General features: G+C 32.1%; 1 protein-coding gene across 4 annotated transcripts in view; it reads left to right on the forward strand.

Annotated features, from left to right (window-relative positions):
- Positions 1-14,961, forward strand: part of LOC106709749 — a 66,732-nt gene extending 51,771 nt beyond the window's left edge. Inside the window, exons 1-5 of one of the 4 annotated variants that reach the window (XM_014501615.2) lie at positions 10,713-11,145; positions 11,802-11,861; positions 12,882-13,096; positions 13,311-13,823; positions 14,307-14,961. In XM_014501615.2, the coding sequence (XP_014357101.1) occupies positions 10,941-11,145; positions 11,802-11,861; positions 12,882-13,096; positions 13,311-13,823; positions 14,307-14,579 (1,266 nt within the window). In that variant the 5' untranslated portion in view covers positions 10,713-10,940 and the 3' untranslated portion in view covers positions 14,580-14,961. Of the gene's footprint in view, positions 1-10,712; positions 11,146-11,801; positions 11,862-12,881; positions 13,097-13,310; positions 13,824-14,306 lie in introns of those variants that run through there. The other 3 variants (XM_014501616.2, XM_014501618.2, XM_045680029.1) reach the window with 3 other exon arrangements.
- The last annotated feature ends 1,812 nt before the right edge of the window (positions 14,962-16,773 follow it).

Consider the following 16,773-nt stretch of genomic DNA (forward strand, 5'->3'; position numbering starts at 1 on the left):
AGTTGAATTTGTAAACATTTAAGTTGTTTAATGTACACGTTTAAGGGTTAAGAAAAGATTCCAAATTAAATCGAACTTGTTACTAGTTTTTTTTAGGAATGATTTTGCAAAATAGAAAAAGGATAGCACACGATGTTCTTAGTACATCACGGAGTATAATAGTCGAATGAAAAATGGTCGTGGTATCAATATGAAAGTAATCTATCATAAAAGTAATCGTTACTTAAAGATTATTCAAGATAGATTTCAAAATATTATCCTTGGTTTAATTAAATTTTCTTAACCAGAATCTTTGTAACTTATGGTACCTTTTCATTCATTAGCCATGATCTTATTCTAGAAATAAGAGAAATAATAATCTGTAATAACTCATCAATTAAGTGGGGAAGAATTTTGAGCATTCTTTTATGTAAAATAATAATAATTTGAGGTTATGTTAGCAGTTTAGTTCAACCAAAAGAGGTTTACGTACGTTATTCGAAGCGAATGTACAATCCTGAGACAAAAGAAGCGAGAAATTATTTTACCCTAATGTACAAATCTGCCATCACATACTTACATTTAAAATATTAATAAAGAATTAAATTTAAAGTGCGGCATACATTTTGAAATTAATGTTCCCAATTAGAACTATAACTTGAATGAAAATAATTTTAGACAAATATGTGCTGAAGAATGAGTTTGTAGCATAAGCAGTGACATCTGTTAAAGAGAAATAAAAACTGATTACTAGCTTTTGCCCGCGAATCCGTCCGCGCGGAACTAAAAAAAAGAAATTTTCATCAAGATCCGTTCAGCCTTTCCGGAATCATTCGTATTTATAACATTAGTAAGATTTGTTTATTCTTATGTAATAATTAGATTTTGCCCAAGGCTTCGTCCGCGCTGAATTCAAAAAGAAGCCTATGTGTTCTCGACTGTTATATATCTAAGTAAAATTTCATCGCGATCCGTTAAGCCGTTCTTGTAACAAACGTTCATCCATCCATCCATCAATCTAAACATTTGCATTTATAATATTATTATTAATAAGATAACCAAAATCTTTATAATCTAAGTGAAAGGAATAAAGTAATAAAAATGATTATACTTAAATTGAAAAGATAATAGAAAATGCACTCCAATATTATGAACACGAACCACAATTCTGTGGATTGGATTCCCAGGTGACTTGTATTGCATTGTACAAGAGCTTCTTTATTCCAGGTTTTAAACTTTGCTCTGAAATATTGTTTTTCTTATTTTAAATTCTATTTTACAATGTAGAATGTTTTCTCAACAATATTTAAAGTACTTTCGTAGTTTTTAAAGCATTTATGAATATTACAATATTTATTGTCACACAGCATTGAAAGCTAGTTTGAAACAAAAGTTGAAAATTAAAAAATTTCAAGAAAACACTAACCTAACCTATAATTAGAAGATTAGAAATACACAAAAGTTTTCGCTATTACTAAAAGAAGTAACACTATTCTACAGACCTAATTCATGTCATGATTTGTGACAAGGATTGTGACAAGCTTGTACTATACAACAGACAACAGACACATTATTTTTCTCTGACATAAACATTTTTCCATCAAAACATTCTTTAAGTACATCTCTGTCTTTGCTGTATATTTTAACTATAAAGTGTTCTAAACAAAATCTATAAAAATAACATATAAGAGTATTTGCCGCAGTTGTAAAATTGTAGACCCGTTGCGGTCCATAAAGCAGATAGAGTAACATTCAGCAACTAAGTTAGAATTCGTTCACGGACAGAAAAACTAAAGGAACGAACTAGAAAAACAGTATAGCTGCAAAAATGTTGCCCAGCTCTCGACTAATACTAATCAAAAGGTTTTATTAAAGTTTTATCCTTCAATAAATAAATAGTTTCACCTTTTCAATAGATAGAACTACGAAGTCTATTTAAAAAAAAAACAGTTGTATTTCATAATCAATTTCAAGTACTAATTTTTTTATTGTTTTACATTTTATTTATTTAAAAATTGAATTCTGTCAAGAAAACAATTGGATATAATTCTTCTTACGACTTTAAGACTCGTTATTAATAAATTTTGTAACTATCGTTATTTCTGTTTTACTTAAAAAAAATGCTTAGTGAAAATATCAGATTGAAAACAGTTAGACAGACAAACAGATACACAATTTTTTCCACAACTAAGTTCAAATTAGCTAAAGATAGTGTTTAAATAAGCTATTACAAGCACATTGCCCAAAAATATCGTACAGTCTTTTTTTTTAAACAAATATTTTTAAATGTAATATGTCCCAAACAAAACAAGTCTGAAGTTATCCTTTATATATCTTAGATTAACTGGATCAACAAAGTTACGACTCGACATTAGATGGCTTTAGGAGATATATGGCATCTACAAAAGTTTTATGCAGTAAAAAAAAATTACAAACTGATACCGCCCATTTGTAATTTATCTAGGCATATTGAAAATACTTTTCTAACTGCATATTGAACGAATTTATTCAAAAAAGGTTTTACATGACTTTTTGTAAAGCTAGTAAAACTATTTTCATGCCATCTTTCAAGACAAAATGTGATCACAGGATTGATTTTTAATATAAATTTTTATTCTTAAAAAATCCTGAAAGCTTACTTATGGGTTAAAATAATAGTAGTTCAATGTGGCATACAATGGAAGCACGATTGTTATCCGGACTCTGGACACACCCGGCTGGAATTAACGAGCGCCGGACATCCGGCCGGACACCAACTTTGTGTTTATAATGCCGCACAGGAATGATGTTTTTAATCGCCATCCGCTGACGATTTAAACCTGCAACTCTTTTGATTATACGAGTAGTTTTTTTTTAATTCATATCGAATATAATGTAATTAATTTAATTTAATTAACGCATAGTTTTTTTTTAATTCATATCGAATATAATAAAGCGAACGATAACTAATTATTATTCTGTTGTTAAATGTCTTTGATCATAGCTATTTTTTAAATATTCAAATAAAACCACTCTGTATAAGGAGTTTTGAACAAGAATTTGACCTTAAATGACCTCGATCTGTGAAAAATTAAACAGCTCTTCATTTAGTTGATAATAAATTAAACAAAATTTTATCACACTAGACTTGTATCTATGTAAAAAACGTATTTCTTTTAAATCGTCTCAATATATCCTGGCGATGAGCCAATTGCCCGCGTCAGGGAAATGCCACGACCTGGACAACGACTTTCTGACGCACTCATAACAGTTGCCACAAATAATAAAGACGTAAATATAAAAAAACATTAACTCTTACGTTTATTATGTTTGTAACGATAAAAAGTAGACGTTTGTTAAAAGTTCTAGTGACTTTTTAAGGGTTTCATAAAATATTTTTTAAATTTTATTTTAAACCAGCTGTTGCCCTCGTATCCGTTCGCGCAGAATTAAAAAGTAACCTATATTTCTTCCAGACTATGTTCTACATCTATGACAAATTTCAACAAGATCCGTTAAGCCGTTCTGGAGATACCTATCACCATCCATCCATCTAAACATTCGCATTTATAGTATTAGTAAGATATAGTCTGCACATAAGTGCGATGAATTTCAAAGATGTGTGTGAAGTCAATCAATTCGTGCTGGTTAACTAAAACCTAGTCACCCTTAACTTAGTGTAGGGTAGGCAAGAATTTGATTTATAACAAAGTTTTTAGGTCAAGGATGCACTAGTTGTAAAAATCCGCATTATCATTCCGCATTCATTTCATGAGCATTGTAAATGATTAAAGAGTTTGGAGGACGTGCGTGCTAACAGCTACGAATGGACAAGCCCAAACCACACGCGAGACCATACTAAATACCTTTTATATAAATATAAGCAGACGACAAGACAGACGGAACAAAAAATCGCTTAAAAGTACAGTATCATTGTAAGAATCACATTTTGTTTAAGTCATTTAGCTCACGTACGCAGCGAATTTTTATCTGTCTTTCATGACTAGATTCTTGACTAAGGCGTCTAAAGTAGTAATTATTACTTTAGAGAATCAATTCTGTCAACATTAATAAATAACAAACGCTGCTATCTTTGAGTATTGCTAAGCCATTATAAAAGTTTATTACTTTCTTATCCAGAGCAAGGTTTTTGCTTACGATCTGTCTCTTTGATCAGACTCGACGTTAAAATTTATCTTGACTAGACTTTATTACGGTTTGAATTGTTATTGCAGACAAAAACAACATTAAAATGTTCCAGAAGGAAATAAGATAGTAAAAAGCTTTGAGAGCTATTTAAATTTTAGCATGTGGCTTTTTTATAACATCATTGTCATTCGTGTTATTACTTAATACTTCTCCAAACTATTATATATACAGTTTTCTTCTTTACGAGAAACCTCTAAGCATAAGTAATTGTCCGGTCCCGACGGACGACCTCGCTTATGGTTCGGCTGTAGTAACAAGGACAAGTTTTACAAAACTTGCAACTCAACTAAACTTATTTTGTATGAAAAATAGCAGACAGTAGATTAGCATTACTGTTATATTATAGCAAATCAGATCATAAGACAAAAGAAAATTTGACGGTAAAAAAAAGAAAACTATTTTACACTCAATAAATTACAAATTATGAAAATGATTTCGTGGGCACAGCCTATAAAAAAAACGTCGTCTCTGAAATTCTGTAACTCTATAGTTGAAATCCTAGGTATATGTCCGCGTTTAGGTTGACATTTAGATTGTTGGTGACATATCCATTAATTGGCCGAGTTGACAACGCACCATCTATTAGACTAGTTTACTAGCATTAGGAACTAGAGTTCCTAGAGGGACACCAATATTTATGGCTTGAAGTATACAATTGTTTTTTTTTTTAATAAATGACAAAAGTTGATTCACATTTCGTCATTATTGGTCATTCAAGACAAAAGAAAAAAATAATTTATACCAATTTCATAACAGATTTCTGAAAATGAAAAGGATGAATTAAATTCAAATGTTTAACTTTCAGAGAAAGAAGTTTGCTGAACTTTCGCTTTGATCGTAAATTTGAATGAATCGTACAAACTCTGAAAGTTCAATTCTTTACAATGGCTACAACAAACAAAAATTTCCTAGCATCAGTTAGCTTCTTTCTTGTTTAAAACTTTATATTGCATACATTTTTCATCAAGACATGAAATCCTTCAATGCATCTTAAAAACAGCTGGGTCTCATAAAAGCACTCATACCTTCGCAAAACATTACCCTACTGTCTATCGGGCAAATGTAAAAAACAAATGAATCCGCATTTAGTTTGCAAAGTCATTTAAATATTTAAAGAATAGAAGAGAAGGAAAGTGATCGCGTGACCCTACCACAGCCATGTTGACTGACCCATCCTTAAATGTTTTAGTATACATAAACTATGTTCAAGCTTTTATATTTGTTTATTTTCCAAACACATAGTAAAATACAGCTATCAACTTTCAAAAACATCGTGTAATAATAATGAATCGAGAACCTCCTACTTTTTTAAGTCTGTTAAAATACATTGATACATCAAAAAACAAATGAATAAATAAAAAATATCCCATTAAATATGTAAAAAAGGAGGCATAAAATTTATTAATACATACTTATACAGTTTTTCCTGAATGGTAAAAAATTTATAATTTATTACAGTGCTTTGACTAGACCATATACCATATATAGAACAATAGTTTTCAGTAAAGAAAGAGATTTAGGTAATATCAAATTCCAATCTTGATCCCATGCGTTTTTTGTGAGTTGCTGAAATTGCTAGTATAAAAGTATCAAAGATAATTGAAAAGATTATTCCTAGAGTCGAGCATCCAATTTGTTTTCGAAGAGAGATTTATGTTATACCTAATGCGAACAGATAATGCATACTAATTCTAACATTGATTCTCTTTTCATACAATCGAATCGTATTTATAGAGATTTTTTCCATGCAACATTCCATGAGACATGAGTTACTCAACTAAAATTTATGACCTGCAGATCAGCTCACGGGGCTCACATGTGTGAAACAGATCAGTGAGCCGATTCGCAGCTCTATATGTTTTGATTTTCATTTCGAGTCGCGAACTGCTAATCACCAAGCAGCTCGCGATGAGCTGTGAGCTGTTGGACCACAGCTCAACGGTTTAAATTTACGTGAGCTGATCTTTTGAACCGGTTCAGAGCTGATTTACACATACCTAGATCAAATTGCTCCATTCTTGGTAAACGCTTCCCTTTGGATTTTTTCACAACGTCACAAAAATATTTACCAATAAAATTAAAAAGAAATCATTGAATAATTTCACATTTCTACATTCACAAATAAGTAAATTACGCAACCGTTCAATAATATTGTCCTTTATCTCTTTATTTCAAGTATTTATAAATACCGAAAAATTCATCAAATATTCCTCATTCTTGAAGTAATAGTAGTCACTAAAGCTGAAATTTATAGCCCGTACTTAGACTTTGTCACTTGAAATTGTTACTCATTTCCTTTGTCTTTAATAAAAAAAAAACATTTTCTTGACCGTAATAACGCAACAGAAGCTCTCGCGGACCGCTCAAGGAACGTTCCCTATTCAAACTAGCATTACGTAAACATTGCAAGTTTTATTTTTAATATATACGGGAAATACAGCACTCTTTTTTCTATTCTTTCTCTTAACTCTTCAATCGTCTTTTTTATTTTATAATTTACATGGGAATTCATAATGTTTTTAAAAAGTAATCACATATTTTTGAGTGAATGCAAAACATTTTAATGAGGTGTTTTTATAACATTAATAAAAACATGAATATTAAAAACACACCCTTATTATCTTTACATGTGACACCAACATTAAATAAGGTTGATACACAAAAATCTATTAACATATTTAACCTATTCTGTACATAATGCAAGGCTCACACGCAAGGTTTAAAGCTTTATCAAAATAACGTCCTTAATCATTTTTACATCGACTATTAATATATTTTATGAATTCCTATTAAAATGTTCACGTCAGATACTAATTAAATAAAAGCTGCTAAAGAGCAATGTTATCGTATTCTTTTGCTATGTTCAGTAATTTTTGAACGAAAAAAAATTCAATTCAGATATGGTTTTTGAAACGCATTTTACGTCGTCACGACTTTAAAAGTTGTACAAGAAAAAAAAAACCGAAAAGAAAAAGTTTAGAACGGTTTTAAAAAGGGACTATATCGGTAATGGATATTATTTTTACACCTTAAATTAACCTTTTAGCTGTAAATAAATGAATATATATTAATCTTAATCTTACTTGTTACTACTTACTGGAAGATTATTTGAAGGTATCTCCAGAATGGCTCAACGGATCTCGAAGTAATTTGTCACAGATGTAGATCATAGTCTGAAAGACCACATAATTTACTAATTAAGTTTTTTTTTAATTCCGCTTGGATGGATTCACGGGCGACAGCTAGTATGTTCATAAAAATGTTTTTACAGTACTTCACCCGCTGCAGTACGTATACGACTCTATAAATCTTCTAGATCCTGTGTTGGGTTGCTAGGACGTTATGTTTGCGTAGAAAAACGTACGTTAGACTTAGCTTGACAAAGCCTAGAAAAAACGGGCACATGGTTCTTTTGTCACGTTTTAAAAATTTCATTTCATAATAAAGACGTTCGTTTCTTTATCTTTTTATTGGGCTAATATCTATTTAAACTAAAAATAAAACATTTTGCTTGATCTTTTGTCTTTTGTTTTTATTTAAATATAAAATGTCTTCTTCACAACTAAATCAAAAATATTGACAATAAACATGTTCGAAAATGATTCATAATTTCGATTTTATTTTAAATTAAAACAAATTTACTCAATAATTGTATTAAGGTTCTAGAAAATATAATAACAATTCTCTTAAGCTCTAAAGTAACGAAATAATTTATAACAAAACAATTAAATTATTAAACTAACCACTCTAGCCACTATATCAAAACGTCTTTTGGACTAGTTCGTAAATGTTAACTAAATAAATTTATAACTTTACTAATTAATAATCATTATGATTATGAAGGGCAACATTCCTGTAAATTACGGTTTTTAAAGAAAAAAAATCAAGTAACGTGAAAATAAAATAGTGACATAAATAAAAATAGGAAATAAAATGTGGGGGTTAATTCATTACAGATATGTTTCAGTGGCTTTTGCGTTGGCATCCTAAATCAACAGTTTACGAGTCTCTCCCACTGGGAGCCTTACCTTGGGGTTAACTGTTTTGATCCATGCCATGAAATGAAGCGATTTTACTGTCTACGACAAAAGAAACTTCTTTTACATTTTGTTTTCCCTAGTGTTGACGTTGACTCAAGTTATAAGCGCGCAAGAAATATTGAATTGAGTTGGAAATGTCGCGACAGCTGTGTTCATCCAATCAACCTAAACCATGTAGATATGTACATAACCCGCTATCTCTTATAACCTACGCCATTAAATGAATGTTCAATTACAGAGAAACGTCTGTAGTCTGTACACATATTGCATAATCGACCCGCACTTATCAACATTGATTAGTAAAACCAGCCACAAGAATTCACCAAGGTTAATCCTAAGGGATTTTAGTTGATGTACGAAACACAATTCAATTGCTTTAAAATTTACTTCGCCTTATTGATTTCGACATATTTCTTTATCCGTCTATGGAAATAAATTGCTTCTAAGCTGCTTTGGGGTATTCAAGGAAAATTATAAATAAAATAAACAGGGGATTTTTCCTGTTTACTAAAGACTTTTTTCAATTCAAGTTAGAAAACAAATTGTTGTTATTAACAAGATTTCATTCACGTTTTTATAATTTGGTAATTGAATTAAGTTAGAAAATTTAATTAAATTTGACATTTACTAAATTATTTTCTAATTACAAATGCTAAAATAGTAGCTACATCAAGTATTTCGTTGCTTACTTATGTATGTCAACAGCTTTACTGACATTAAAACCCTTTTTACTTTGTGGAAATGAAATGTTTTAACGACCGTTTTAAAGTTTCAGTTATTACACATGAAAGCTATATTCGTTACCGCGTGTTTCCTCCACTTATCCTGTTCGCATTTTTCAGCCCTTCCATTTTTGCCTCATGTCAATTCACTTTAAATGCATGAAGTTTAGTAGTAAAATCTACATTCGCTTGATCCTACATTTTTTTACAAATAAACTGGATAATAAAATATGCTGATAACAAAGAAATAAATTGATATTTTTGTTTGGAACTGTTTTGAATTTAGAGAATGCTAGGCGCCTTTTAAAAAACACAATAGTAACACTGTTGCAAACTTGCTATCAATTTTCAACAGGCACACAACAGTAATCGCTAAATGATCAATGTTTCCCAAAAAAAAAAAAATATAAAACACTATTTAGTACAAATAAGTAGGCTAAATTTTGCCATTTACGTGGTAAAAGGTGGCAGGTAATGAGGCGGAAAAATGAACCGCCGTTCCTAAAGGTCTTGCAGCTAACATTTATGATGATTGGGTCTTATCCGTTATCGCCAAATAATTGCGGTGTCCTTGTACATTAAGCTATCGAATACTTGAGAAAATTATTTATAACTGTTTGGTGTAATTTTTACAATCTTGTAAAACCGGACTTCAATGGCGGCGATACGATTATAACAACTTGTCTATTAAAACATAAAGAAAGGCACTATGGGATTGACATGAGCAAAAAGGACGAAAATTCCAAAAAAAAGATAAAAAAATATGTTTAAACTCACTTAGGTGCTACGTATTATATTTATGTATTTATTTTTAATCATTTTAGAAAAAAAAAACTTGAGAGGTGTCAAGGGACACCCGGATGGAACGAAGTTCCTTTCAATTAATTAGTGAAGGAACCAATGTTTATTCTATGAATAAAAACTTAAGTCTTCACAAGAAGTACATTTTATTTCTATGAATTTTCGTTATATATTGTCACGTCGTTGCCATGGTGAAGTAGCGCTCATTCGTCGTTAACATACTTACTATAGCAAAAAGTGTCGTGACAACTTTTCGTAAGATTTTTTCCGTCTAGCCCCCTTTCACAACGCGCGATAAGGAACTTCGTTCCAAAAATAACAAAGCATAACATTTTTATAACAATCTTTGTCATACGACATATGTTTGATTCACTGAGGTTCAAACAAGCCATCGATTTTTCTAATATGTAATAGTCATTCGCGCTTCCAAGGTTGAGGATTGACCAAATAACTAATTCTTTGACGAAAAAAATGACATTTGATCATAATGCAATAATAATAATATTTATTATGTAGTACAATTATAAAATAAACGATTACAAATTATACGCGAATCAGTTAAAATATTTGTTCTTATTGACTGCTTGTGTACACAATCAAAGACAAAATGGCGCGAATACAATGATCAGCTGACGATCTTGTAGTTATGACTTGATTTATTTAGTCTTTTGCTTTGATATGCTGCCAATTATATCAACTCTATCTGGACTTATCACATTGAATCAATCAACGATCGATCCGGTATCGACGCATATTAATCTTTGCGCATATAATCCAAAGTTCCAAAATCCTTTTTCTACAACTATAATAACTTCGTGAAATCATTATCAATGATGAAAAACTGATAGCTAGTGCTTGGTATTTTTCTACTTTTAAGTAAATCAATGAACAATTCATCATATTTTTTATTAACTGGAGTTATGTAATCAGGGGTTTCTGAGTTTTGTCAAAGATAATGACATAGATATTAATCTCAGAAACCAATGGTAATCCGTTTACAAATAGTTACAAACTTTACCACAAAGCGTTGCGTGGCGCTGCGAGCGTATCAAACAAGCCGGTTGCAATGGACCGTGATTCTAAAAGTGGATAGTCTGAACTCCACTAATTAGCGTTAGACTAAACATAGGACGATATTAGTGAGAGTGGGACGGACAATATAAGATTGTACAAGTGCGAGTGAGACCGGAAACTTCGGCAAGCTTCCAAGATGAATTTGATGTTTCGCAAGAACTTCAGCGGGGAGAAGGCGAGCTCGGGTGGCGGCGGAGGCGGAGGAAAAGCGCGGGGGGCTCTGGGCGCGGGCAGGAACGCTAAACGGCGCGAGCGCGACAGGTTCTGTATGGAGGAACATCACTATAGGACTCATCTGTTCTTCTCCGCGCCCAGGACAAGTGCGCAGTACACTGACTCAGGTAACTACGTGATGTGTTAGAACTGTGAATAACAAGGGAATTATGCGACGAGAAACAATAACAACTAGGTATAACACACAAATGTATAGTTGTGTATGTCCTTATATCACATGTTACAAACATGAAGTTCCCTCAAAGAAGTGTTAAATGTGCCTTTTGTTCTATAATATATTACTCGTTCAAGTTAAGACGATGAAAGTGTCGACAATATGCTTGTGTACCAATCTTTTGGCAATAGTAACTCACGTTTATGTGTAAAAGTTTGAATTGATAGACGTCTTGTTTACGTTCAACAATTCGTCTCTATGCGATCATGCAACAGGAATAAGACAAAAGAATAGCGAACTTTTAGTTGAATCGGACTTTCTAAATGTTCATCAAAAACGATTACGTTTGAATAAAAGATGTGGATATTATAAAATAATGGCATTTTATTAAATGACATCACAAATACTTAACTTTAAAGATCTAGAAGATACTAAAACTATTAATAATTATTCCAGACGGATGTTTATTTTGGCGCGTCTATAAACTTACTGAAACATCGCAAATACTCATAAATATTATCGATAACTAGTATCGATATAATGCTGATCATATAAAAATAGTTAAACCATAAAATAATAATCGAAGTAGTCGATGTTTTATTGTTCTAGGTTATCGAGATTCCATTGGATCAGGATGGCAAGGTACTCTAGGGAATTTAACTACCCAAAGTAAGTGGGTGATTGGCTGATGATGAAGATTTTAAAGAATAACATCCAGTACAAGTTTACAAAACAACGCGACTGGAATTATCAAAAGTATCAATATTTTTACTCGCTCTATTTGGCACTGGCTTCAAAAGTTCAAACCTACAAAACGGTCCTCATATTTTGAACACTCGACTGCCTTTGGAACTTGCTCTAATTCTTTTCCTATTTGTTAATTTCAACGAAGTATTAATAATTACGCATTATTTTATTCTTCCTCTTCGTGTTAATTAAATAACTGACATTCAAATGTGACATATTCGAACAAAATCGACGATATACGTATTAACCTTGTGGCAACTTCTACGTTAATTTACTTGAAATAACTTTGCTAATAGTTATGTATAAAATGTGCGTCGTGATAATCAACACGCCACATATATTTTATCGATCAACAAAACATAATACCGTGAATATTATAATCCCAAATCCTATATGAACATTAAATGAAAGCTTTATTTGCAGGCGATTAATCGAATTAGTAATTTTAAAATCACGTGAATCAAATTTCCAATAATAATACGGAAAACTTTAAGTATAATTTCTACTACCATAGTCTTATAGTTGAAAAATAAATTCCCGATATTCCGATTTATACTCTGAATTGTCTGCGTGAATTTTATTTTTATTAAAAGTTGCTGTCCACTGTAATTTGCAATCTGTGTCAGTTATTAAAGGTATATAAACCAAATGTGCGTTCTATGGGAGTTTTTTTTAATTATAATTTTGACACCGCAGGTGCAGGGTATCCGTGTTATTCTTCTAATGGCAATAACAAAGGCATTTAATATGACACAGCATTCAATAAAAAAGGTCATGCTCTGTCTTCGACTTATCGTCGTATTGTCTATATTGTTTTACTTCGGTGGTGCATCAACCGAAAGTGTGTCTCGGCCTCCGACATAAGAGAGCGCCAATGTGTCCTGCGCCTTCTCCTGCCAGTTGACCGAAAGTTTTTCTAAGTCCGTTGTGCTTGTGTTGCAGAGCGATGTGGTCCGGTGCTGGGCGGGGGCTCAGGGTCGGAGCCGGAGCCCCCGCAGCCGCTAGTGACTCGGGAGCCGGGCGTTTCGCTGCTGCGCTGGGACCGACCAGCGCCGGAGCGCCGCCGCGCGGAGCCTGTCTCGCTGGCCACTCTAGAGAAGGACTGCTTCGTCATACCAGCACACGCTCTTGACAGATTCCTGCCTGATGGTGTACCAGTATGTATTTGTACCTTTATTTGAAATAAATTTTCTGAATTTTTTTAAAAGAAAGACAAGATCATGAAGAATTTATTTCACTCCACAAAGCCTCGGTGACACATCTATTGCAAATCTATAGGATCTTTAGATGAACGCATCGTCTTGTCTTTTCAGCCTAAGCGGGATTTCTTTAAAATTCCTAATATTAATTTTGCATTGTCATACTTTTCAGTTGCCGGTGCCTCCACCCACACCGGAGAAGGGCATAACAACGAAAACGACCCAAAATTCCCTCAGCATCCTAGAAATAGCAGACCCGAAATTATGCATATTGGCACATTTGATGAGTCCCTTGGAACCTATAGAACCTATTTTAGAATCACCCCTCGCTAAACCTTTAATCAAACAGAAAATGGCCGCGGGAGAATTACTCAGTGATATTGCTCAAGCAAATACGGCAGTTGGCGGAATGTTATTAGCAAATATGGAAAAGAATTCAGAGTTCCCTTTCATATCTTATTACGTTATAAATACAACACAAACGGATCCATTGTTATTTTATAATAACCTTAGAGGAGCGTCATTGAGTAAGTTTGACCCGAAGACGATTAGGTATTCGGCAGCACATACATTAGATTTGTACAGCGAAGTTGCAATGATTTGTCGACCACCTTTCAACGACTTAGCCGGTGGTCCGAAGAAGTCACACACACCGACAACCGGATTTATTATTAGCGTGTACAAGGTGAGAAATAAACAGCTGTTTTATGTTTAATTATTCACATAGCAAAAGAACAAAGCGACACTTTGTAAATCAACGTGTTATATTAAGATTTCAGTCGATATTAAAGAAAAATTGTATTTGCTTAGACGATTTAAATAAATTGAGTGGTTCACAAAAAGTACCCTATGAATGCGGAAGTATACATCGAAAGAATAAGCCTAGGGTGAGATAAAAGGCGACATAGTTAAGTAGAAAGTGACGGACAACACTTTTTTTTGTAACTGAGTAGTCACTGTTTGCCTTGAGGAGGCATTTACAGTTTCACCGGGCTTGAGGTGGCCGGGCGCAGATGGCGCTTAGCCTAAACCTCGTTTAAGAGTAACTAGGCTCGAGACCTCCCTCAGGAGCCTCGGCTCGGGCTGCTCGGGACGGACAACACATAGAAAAAAGAGATATGATAATGTGTTCTTTTAAATACTAATGCAGGTTCTTATCCCATTCCAGGTATTCGAAGGTGACGATGGTGAACGATTCGAAAGGAACTGGTTATATTGGACAGGAGCGAGAATGTTGTATAGACATTTGCCTCACACGGTCGGCATGAGGAAGATCGCACTGCACAAGTCAGTGGCAGCGCACGGCGACAAAATGTACTTGTTGGTCTGCGAGTGTGCCAACTTGTTGGACGACTTGTCCGGTGCGGCAATGCTAGTGACAGCTCTCCGAGCTCGCCTCTGTGGGTACACCGGCTTGTACAAACCCATACAAACATTCTAGTAGAGGGCCCAAGGCCAAGGCCTTGATTGTGTAACGGACTTTACGGGATAAAAATCTCCAACAGATGGAGTCTTTTCACTTTACACGTTTGAAATTTAATAATGCAATAATTTAATATGTAAGTTGTAATTCTATTAAACACTATTCGCGAATTTTTAAATTAAATTAGATACTTAATTAGTAGATTTGCCTAAAAAAAAACAAACATTGCCGATTATTGCCAATCAATTAAAAGTTAAGTCCTAATGCGTAAAATGTTGCTTTGTTAATGTTTATTAAGGTAATTTTGTAAAGTTAACTGGTGTTTGGACCAACAATGCTTTAACACTTGGTCATCATCAGCACAAGTTGTGAGAAATGGACCAAAGAACTAATTATAGAATATTATTAAAGGTCGTACTAAAAATATCCTCTTTGCTAAATAGAAAATGTCGGTTTTTAACATTGTACTTAACTGTTATCTATAAAATCATTGTGCATGCTGTGCCAAAAATGTGCATTAAGGAAAAAAAACACGACAAATTTGTCATTAAGTCGATATAAATAACAAACATACCATTTATTTTCACAATATTTAATTAACAAAATGTTTTTTTTATTAATTAAAAATAATACAAAACGTAAACAATTTTGTTTCAAGGTCAATGATTAGACATGTCTATTGCCAACATGACGTTTTCCGTTCGGATATTTTTAGCATGGCCCGAATAGCATTTGCGTGATTTATTATCGAAGCGCGTTGTGTTCTTAACTAACAAAAAATATAATATTAATATCAACTTTCATTATGAATAAGCTTCTAGTAGTTTTACAACTCTAATTAAGTAAAAAAAAAATAGATTTACATTGTATGTAATTTCTAATTGCAGTTTTCGTCTCCCTTGCTATAAATTGAATTAATAATTGCTTAAAAATCCAATTTGCTTGGGATTATCTCACATATATTCTCGTAATGTTTTTCATTTTTGAAATTAAAATTCAATTAAACGCCAACAATCGGTTTAATTTTTACCGAGTCTACATATCCATAAAACATATCAATATTATTTCAAACACAATAAATACCTGTGACAAATAAATAACGCATGTTTTTTTTAAATAATTTTAACGGTCTCTACAACATTGTACTTATGCTCTTTTCTCTGTAAAAAATAATTGTCCAGAATTAAACTAGTATTTATTTAGAAGCAATAAAATGTAAAACATTAATTTGTTTATTTTTAATTATTATAATGGATGAAAGTTAATTACTACAGCTTAATGTTAATCGTGATAGTTTTAATGCGTAAATTGTTTGCTTATAAAGCACCCAATTACAATACGAAATTAATATTTTGTATTAAAGGAACTTTTTTTAATGTTATAATCGTTTTTAATTTTAACTGTTCTTAAATTGTAATTAAAACTACGTACACATGAACATCAGCAATAATTTAATCATCCAAAATTTTGAAACAAAAATGTAATTATGACTAGAAATTTAATAAAGTCCAAAATACATTGAAAACAAGAAATATCTTTATTTGTTACATCCATCAAATACCGCAGAGCCAAAGAATAATTAAAACCATTCTAGACTATATTTTTCTTAAAATACCTACTGTTAAATTGCTTTGTAATGTAAATTTTATAAAAAAAAAATGGCAACATTTGAATTATATTGCACATAGCAACATTTTTATATTCTTAATTGAAATAACAATTGTAATAGCACTGCCTTACCTTACTAATATTTATTTAAAATAATTTTCTTCAAATTGTGTACATAATGTAGAAAATTAGTTTAAGAATAAACTAGATATTTGGCATTGATTAGCTTTGGAAGCTATTATTAATTATGGCCTAAGCTCCAAATAGAAAAACAAAATTTTTATTTTATTTTTATAATAAAAAAAATTGAAATTGATAGTGCCTTTTATTTAATACCTTATTATTTTTCAATCCTACTGAAATGGATGGTATGAGAGTAAAAAGGAATAAAACATATATCTAAAAGTGACTTATGGCTACCACCAGACTTGTTTTATTTTAAATATCCAAGAGCAATTTAAGTATATTTTCACTGGTGCAGCTGCAACATCACACAAATTACAGTTGCACTAGTGGAAAAATTATGGAAATATGACACTAGTTGAGATCCATTCTCATACATTATCTAAATAGTAAAACTTGAAATAAAACTAAAAAAACATTA

Source organism: Papilio machaon, chromosome 11, assembly GCF_912999745.1.
Source record: "Papilio machaon chromosome 11, ilPapMach1.1, whole genome shotgun sequence".
Taxonomy (NCBI): domain Eukaryota; kingdom Metazoa; phylum Arthropoda; class Insecta; order Lepidoptera; family Papilionidae; genus Papilio; species Papilio machaon.